This window comes from Phoenix dactylifera, unplaced genomic scaffold (genome assembly GCF_009389715.1).
Source record: "Phoenix dactylifera cultivar Barhee BC4 unplaced genomic scaffold, palm_55x_up_171113_PBpolish2nd_filt_p 000294F, whole genome shotgun sequence".
NCBI lineage: Eukaryota > Viridiplantae > Streptophyta > Magnoliopsida > Arecales > Arecaceae > Phoenix > Phoenix dactylifera.
The window spans coordinates 12,006-20,643 of NW_024067773.1; the positions used below are offsets into that span (position 1 = coordinate 12,006).

Sequence of the window (8,638 nt, forward strand, 5' to 3'; positions counted from 1 at the left end):
CGTGCGCGGCGGCGTGCGGAAGGACTGTACACGGGGCCTCCTCTTCTCCTCCGGATGGCGACCCAAACGTGGGTAGATCGTTGCCGCAGATCTCGCCGTCTGGTGGCTGCCCTTCCTCTCTGCCTTCCTCGCGTCTGCAACGGTCGGCCGGTCCTCAAAGAGGGTTTTCCTCTTTCTCCACGGGAGCCACCACGAAAAACAGGGAAGAAAAAGGAGGTCTTTCGGCTTGGGAAGAAGAAAGCCGGAGGGCCCCACGTGAGGCACGACACCCCACATAGAACAAACCGCCCCCTCCGAACCTCCGCGTGAAGGAAACTTCACGTGAAGCAAAACCTTCCACGGCTGATCTCCCATCTTCCTCTCTTCGCAGCCTTCCAGAGACAACCCACGAGAAGAAAAGATTGATTTGCGTTTTCTCGACTTGGGAGAAGACAGGACGCCCTATGATCTCCCCACGAGAAGAAACAACACTCTTATTGCGCAAAACACAGGGTTCAAATAGCGAAAAGTACAACGCACAGAATTAAGAAAAAAAAAAAAAAAACTAAACACAAAGATTTTACATGATTTGGCAATATAACTGCGTCCACGAAAAGCGAAATGATTATAACTTTTACTACCTTCCAAATAACAAAAATTACAAGATATTTATAGTTAAACTTTAGTCCCAAAGTTCCAATCCCTATCAACATTCCTGCTAGAATATAACTTTACATAATTATTTCAAAGATAAATATATCCCATCGCTTCGCTCCGTTCCATTAAAATACTAGTATACCACTTAAATAAAAATACTTTAATATGAACTACTTACTCTACCAATTATTACTTCCGAACCTCATTGCATCAACTGTAACCAAACCTAAACTTCTATCCAGCCAACGACTAGTCGGCCGCTTAGTCCTGCTCAGCAACAGCGTACGCAGTCTCAGTGATCGCTGCCTCAGCCTCCAACACCTCCCTCTCAGTCTTCTTCCCCTTCTTGGACTTGTAGTACACGTCCATGAAGGTGCCCACTGCCTTGTACTTCTTGCGGCACTGCTCATAGAGGCTTCTGTCAAACATCCTCCAGAAGTTCCGTTCAGTGAGCTCAGAGACTGAATACTGAGGCTGGAAGCCATGGTTTTGGATCAACCACTCCTCAAGGCGGTGTACAGCTTCGGCGCCATCGAATTCCTCACCCCTGAGGACAGGGCCGGGAGCATAGTAGACGCCGACATCAGCGAACATCTGGGCGTAGCTGGTGTCACCTTGCTTCAGGTTCAGCTCGAAGCCTGGTTCGGGGTACACCATGGTCTTGACAGGGAGCTTGAAGAGGCGGTGTGGGCAGAGCCAGATAGGATACACCTGAAGAGAAATCAAAGGAAGTTTTTCTCATGAATCTCTTTGAAAGTATCAGAAATAGAATGTAGGAAAAGCATAGCTAATGAATAATCAACTATCATGCTTCTTTATATAACCTTGCGGCTTGGTTTCCCCATTGCAAAGCTTAAAAGCAAAAGAAGACCATTTTTTTGAACCAAGAGCCACAATTTAAGAAAGGACTGTTGGAATTTCTCATAAAGATGAGCTTCTATTGATTGTAGACAGAAATTTTTTTGATTTATTATGGGCTATATATGTTGCCGTCCGAATAAATATTTAAGAAGTCCAAAATTAATTTATGATCATGGTTATTTTAGGCTCTATTGTCATAGTCAAATGGGACTGTGAGCATTGGTATAAGCCTAATTTGGTTAATGAGCTCTGTAATGGATGGGCTCATTAGTATTACTAACTGAGCTAGGTCCCCACTCCACTCCTATATATATCTGTCTGTAGAGAAATCTTAGGGTATCAAAGTCCCTGCGTTCCTAGGAGGCACCTATTCTATTGAGAAGACAAATATAAAGAAAGAGATGGAGAGGAAGATTTATCCCATTTTTATGCTTTCTTCTTTCACAAATATTGTTGCAGCAATCATCAATAGCTGATCATGGCTCTTAAGGTATGCTTGGATCTTTTCTAGTGTGATTTATGATTTTTTATGTTCTAATCTTCTGCATGTAGTCCATAAAATCCCACAAGCACTTCCACAATGGCAGATTAGAGGCTGTTGTCAGGTAAAGAATGGCTATAACTCAAATCAAGTAGAGATGGGAATTTACCTCCATTTCGCGGTGAAGGAACTCCAGAGCATCAGCAACCTTGTGCATGGGAAGCAGCATATCCTGGATCACATGCATGTCATGGTAATACTTCCTAATGACCTCCCCCTGGGTGATCTTGAGCAAGGAGATCTTAGGAGGCATCATCCACCCCATTAGCCACCTGAACCACCATTGATCCCCGAACGGCAGGATCAGCTTCATCTCCCAGAACAAAGATCTCGTGTGTCGGTGGTAGTACTCCCTCGTCGGAAGGTACTCCACAAACTCACCCTTCTTCAGTGCTGTCTCTGCATGCTGGTAGAACCATGGCTTGAACCACCATCCTATACTATTAATAACATTACCATTTTTCTCTGCTTCTTCCTTTGAAGCATACCTCCCTGTCATGAATACACCCTCCGTTGGTGTGAAGATCAGCGACTCGACAAAATCCGGAATTTTCTTCGGGTCTCCATCTCTTGGTGCAAATGAATCTGCAAAGGCCTGTGCCATTTCCCTCAAGTTTCCTCTCACTGGCTTATATGTCAACCTCATGTACTCCTTGATTGGTATGAGCTTAATCTCGGCTGAAACTAGAAGCCCAAGTGCTCCTTGTGACCAGGGGATTGCATAGAAGAGGTCTGAGTACTCGTTGTCCTTGGTAGCCCTAACGACACGCCCGTCGGCGAGCACGACCTCGAGAGAGACGAGAGTGTCGGAGAAGAGGCCGTAGATGTGGGAGCTTCCTTCAATGCCGTAGCCATTGATGAGACCTCCTATTGTGAGGTCGTTGAGCTCCGAAACAACAGGAAGAGCAAGATTCATGGGGACTGTGATTCGGCTAAGTTGGCCCATTGTAACGAGAGGTTCCACCTTTACAACCATTCTCTCTCTGTCGATCTCTAGAATGTTGTTGAATGCCGAGAGGTCGACCTCGAAGTGACGAGCTCGCTTGTAGTCGACATGGCGCATGCCGACGACGATGTATGGCTTTCGAGCTGTGCACACCAGTCCATCCTTCGATGGATTCCTCTGCTTGAGGCGCTTGACGACCTTCCTGACGTTCTTTTCATGTTCCTTCTGGCGAAGCTTGTTGGGTTTCTTCTCAGCTCTGAGCTCACTGAGGTATATGGAGAAGTAGATGATACAAGAGATGGGGAGGAGTACAAAGACGATGATCCATCGGAATTGGACCAAGTAGTCCCCCCAAATCTTTTTCCTCTTTGGACGCACAGGCACTTGCAGATTGGACATGGTGAAGAACTGGATGCTGGGATTAGAAGAAGGAAAAGATTATAAGCATAACCAATCATCTGAATACAGTATCTTATTTGATAAGAGAAGTTTAATATCTATAGTTTCAAACACATGATTTAGTGCACAATATGAAAGCAAAATATCATGCAAAAAAAAAAAAACATTCTATCTTTTGGAATCTTGGAATGAGTTGCTGAAAGCTTAGATTTTTTTGAGAAAACGCCAGCCTAGATATTTCAAAACAGAAGAAAAGGACCCTTTGTTTTCCACAAATTAACTTCTTGTTTCTGGATGAAATTGTGAAAGTTCCATAAGAGTAAGCTGGCTTCCGTAGCGCATGCAATTTTTCCGCATCCATCAATTAAGTTAGTTATAAAGAACAAACATCTGGCACCGGTAAACAATGCTTAATATCACAATTTAAGCTTTTTAGATTTATTTGGTCTAGATTAATTTCATAGCAATAGGAAGTTTAATGCAAAAATAGACAGTGCAACATAACGGTATTCTTGCTATACGATTGACCACATTTATGAACATCTTATATTATCAGATTGCTTGTCCACTCCCTTCACTGTCCATATCTAGCTATGGATCCTCTACAATAGTACAATTCAAGTTCTAGGAATTTCTTGCAGCCTGGGTAAATGGCAGATTTTGATAGGTTAAAGTCTAATTTTTTTTATTTGGTGATGTTCTCTTAAAAAAAGAAAGAAAAGAAAAGAAAAGAAAAGGGTGAGTACTCCTCCCCAATAAAATGGAGAAGTATAAAAATATCCCAGGGAGTTTGCTTATACTGATAATGCCTTAAAACAAAGATTTGTTACCAGGAAAAATCAATAAATATAAGAAAAAAATCAACATGTCCAAGGCAATAGAAATATACTCGAAATCTAAAACCAATAGGTTGATTATAAAATATATAGTAACTTCAAATGATTCAACTTGGACCTGATTTATCTAACTCGATGAAGCCAGTGCAACAATTAATTACTCACTTGTCACTCCCTCCACTTATTGCGACTACCTACCTGTGGTGCTAGCCTAGACCACTAATGGTTGTTCCTATTGATGCTTCTTTGCATGCATTGAATGAGTTACATGTAACCCTGATATTGCTTTAGATCTTGCCGTCCCTTTTAATTGGCTCTTAACCAATGTGCTAACTCTCATCATTATGATTGACATGTATTTGCTTAAACTTAAGGAGAATAAAAGGCAATATTTAAAATCTTGTTGTTACATGCATCATCAACCAAAGCTTACAAACTAGGGTGTGTTGGGTTTGCAACTGGAATCGGAATCGAAATAATGAGTTGGAATGGAAATCGAAATGGTCATATTTTTTAATGTATTTGGTTCGTGATCAAAATCGAAATCGGAATCGGAATGATTTTGAATACTAGAGAAGAGTCGGGATTAGATTTTGAAGAATTGGGACATTTTCATTCTCTTTAGAAACAAAATCGAAATGGAACACCTTTCAAACAAATGGTTGGAATAGGAGCTACTCATTCCTATTTTCATTTCAACGCCCAACTCCTTCCAACCAAACATGCCCCCTAGTGTTGTTCAATCATAACAACATCTTGATGGTGCAGCATATGCCTTTAAAGCTTGCCACTTACTATATTATTCTCTGTCCACAGGACTCGGTACTTAAAGGAACATTAATCAATGTAAGAGAGTGCACAACACCATCAATATCATATCCTCCTCTTATATCAGCCACACCTATTGCACGCGAGTTCTTGAGCAAGTAAACCACTCAACTTGGCCATCTAGAGAAGCAGCATCACATGCTGGATAGCCTTTTGGTTCCTTTAGAATTAGAATTTGAAAACTACAAGGATTGCATTTATAATATTAGAATCATGGTTCATCATCTTGGTACCAGGTTTCATTCAAGTTAACATCTTGGTACAGTGCGGTACATCAATACGATGATCAATTAGGCATACCAACATTTGGTACATCTCTTGTTTTTTTTTTCTTTTTTTTTGTGAATGAGAGGCTATGCCACCCTTTGTTTTATTATATAAGAATTATGTACATATTAGATTGCTTTGCCAGCGATATGATGCGCCAAACTCATAGATATTGAGAGATGATGTAAGAATCTAGATGAGGATTTGAAAAGGACTAGTCAGCAACCTTTACAAAAAGCAACGAAGACACGAGTTTGCGGATTTATGTCTTCAATTATCTCGTTCTTTCAGAGTAACGTGCTTTATTGCCTTTTCTTTTTCACGTTATGGAAGGCGTGCACTGTAGGCTTTCCTTTACTGCTCCTGTAACAGTATTACAAATTTCCACGATTGTTTCTTGTACTAGTTCAATAAAGCTACAGTATGGTATGCCTAATTGTGCCGGTACGTACTAATTGGTATGATATACCATAAATATATGAGATCTTTAGTTTCATTACTAAAAAAAGGGGTAAAAACACAACCTCAAAAAGGTAAGATCTGGATCAGAGCGTGTTCTAGCAGACTTGTCGTAATCATTCTTATTTTTGGCTTTCCTCACTGTGTTTTAGTAAAAAACAGCAGTTATCCACCACAACCTCAACCTGAAATCTTTTACATGAGGAGATAGAATACAAAGCAGCTAAGCTCACTGTACAAGTAGGCAGAGAAAAGGAGCCACAGACTCAGAAAGCTACAAATTAGCAAGTCATCTTCTTTGAAAGCGACTCCCGAGTTACAAAATCCATAGCAAAAAAAAAGAGGAAAGAAAGAAGAAGAAAAAGTAAGATCCCAGATTCAGCAAATGCAACACGCAAAGTTACAGCAACTGTTATATCTACTATCATGCATGAAGGAGTTTAACTAGCAGCACTCATGGACAGCAAGAAGAGGCCACCAAATGGTTTAATTTTATGGAGACAACACACCCATGAAAGCAAAAGCTACAGTCCCTAACTCAGAGTACTTGCAAATAAACTAATTAAGAGATCAAACGCACCACAAAAAATAAGCGCAGGAAAAGGAGAGTAAAAGGTGAATCTAGGAAAATAGCATAGTGAGAAAACCACTACGAGTTCATTTGCTGCACCATCAAAGTGAAACGTTAGAGAATTAAGCTGAAGCTAAGCTAGATGTTGAAGAAAGAAACAAAGACACAAATGGCTCTATTGGGATACCTCTAAGCTGACTCAGAGGAAGCCGAGGGAAGGAATTTCGCTTGGCCACCTTTGCCCACAGAGAGAGAGAGAGAGAGAGGAGGTGGGGTGTGCTGAAGTAGAGCTGAGAAAGCTGCCTCGCCACGGAATTTAAAGCCAAGGAAGCGAGGTGGGATCCGCTACCCCGCGGACGGTAATGTTTACCGCTCTGACGATGACGTGATGTGGGATTATCATACCTGCTCCCCCGACGGTAATGTTTTCCGCTCTGACGATGACGTGATGTGGGATTATCATACCTGCTCCCCCGCGGACGGTAATGTTTTCCGCTCTGACGATGACGTGAGGTGGGATTTTCATACCTGCTCCGGGAAATCGAGAATGCCCTCGAGGAGCACGAATATGCGAAACTTTCCCGGTGGGGAAATTTTGCCTCCCGGGGGCGGGTTGGCGAATGGTTGGTTTTTAGGCTTTTTGGATGAATATTTTTTTTAAATATTAAATTTTGCATGATTTGTTGCTAAAAATTAATATTTATATATATATAATATTTGTTGTGGTTCAAATCTGGTCCGAGGGTGACCATGCCGGTGGAGCCGAGAAAGCTGCCGGTGCTGGAAAGGAGAAGACGGGAGCCACCTCCTACGCGACGGCCACGGATCTGCACAAAGCCTCACCGGTGTTTCCGGTGAGGACCCTCCGACGATCAAGTTAGAGTGGGTAAATTTGGTCCAGCTAAAGGTCCCTTAGGAATTACCTAACCGAGCTATTTATAACCTCGATGGAGTGGCCCAGATGACAAAGGTATTGTCAGTCCCCATCATGAGGGGGTATGGCTCTGAGCCGGATGGCGTGCAGCTCAGGTAGGCTGGTGACGTGCGGTACAGCCCGTTCTTAAGAACGGTAGGGCGTTGACAGTCACAACAGAGTATGGCCGGAGTGGTCAAGGTGTCGTCGACTGCTGTTGGCTGGTTATGGAGATAAGACACGGCAGTGTGGTGAAGTACGGTCACGTAGATGGGCGTACGCTCGCATATGGATGTGGTTGTTGATGAGGCCGAGCTCGTTAAGTAGTCACGTTATGCGTTTGGCAAGGTCGGCTTGGTGGATACTAGGAGTAGCTCGGTTTTCTGAATTCCGAGGTGGGCTCGGGATAGCGCTCCGAGCTCGAGGGTCGAAACGTATTGTGTGTATCGCTGGGGTTGGCGTCCCGAACTTGGTCGGGACAGGTCAGCATTTGTCCGGAGGCACCCCGAACTTGGTTGGGGGAGTTGGCGGAGCTTTAAACAGAATTCTGATAACGAGCTGGTCCTGGGCCGAAGTAAAGATTCAGTCATTCATCGTTGGTGTTTACGGGGCCGAAACTGGACGGCCTTTTAGTCGTGGGCTAGATGATTCATTTTTTCCTTTATTAATATTTATTTTTATTATTTTTTATTTTTGTTTTTGTATATGTATGGAGCCGGCTCAATTCTTAGGCTCCAATCTAGCCCACCGCAGTCCGTAGAGCTACACTAAAAATAAAGCAGCGAAAGCTACGGCTGTTGGCTAGCTCGACCGGAAGATAAAACCCTTCTTCCTTTGCTGTAAACCTGTAAACATATTAATTCTTTGTCCTTGGCCCCAAATCCCAGTAGCTCCCTTCGCCGTTCACGGTTTCCAAATCCCAAATCGGCTACCCGGCACCTCCCCATTGCTTCTCGGCGTTCTTGCTCAGCCGCTCAGTAAGGCACAGCGTGACCCGGGCCCGAGCCCCGGCGAGGCAGGTTAGGATTTTAATTTTGTTGATTCTTGCTTCGATTATCTATGTGGGAAAGACTCTTGTTTTTTTGGGGGTAAATCAGGTAAATTAAACCGGATGAGTGTAAATACATCCAAATTTTACATTTATTAAATTTTTTTCATCATTAAAAAAAAAAAGTTCCCGTGAATTCGTTTTAGCCTTTTATGCCCTCAAATACATTGGCCGCCTTTGCACATATGCCAATGCCATCTACTAAAATATTCTTAATAGGTAGATATATAATAAAAAATATTTATAAGGCGATCGCGATGGAGGACAAAAACCGTATTTATTAATAATATTAAAAAAACATTATATTAGGAGCATTTGTACAAAAACAGTATT

The 8,638-nt window shown here is 42.5% G+C and overlaps 1 protein-coding gene across 1 annotated transcript; it reads right to left on the reverse strand.

The window, feature by feature from the left end:
* Window positions 1-591: 591 nt before the first annotated feature.
* Window positions 592-6,619, reverse strand: LOC103696177 (delta(24)-sterol reductase-like). The gene is made up of 3 exons (XM_039117970.1): window positions 6,532-6,619; window positions 2,148-3,399; window positions 592-1,347 (listed from the first exon to the last, which is right to left on the reverse strand). Exons 2-3 carry the CDS (start codon window positions 3,381-3,383, stop codon window positions 898-900), a joined length of 1,686 nt encoding a protein of 561 aa, XP_038973898.1. The 5' UTR covers window positions 3,384-3,399; window positions 6,532-6,619; the 3' UTR covers window positions 592-897.
* Between the last annotated feature and the right edge of the window lie 2,019 nt (window positions 6,620-8,638).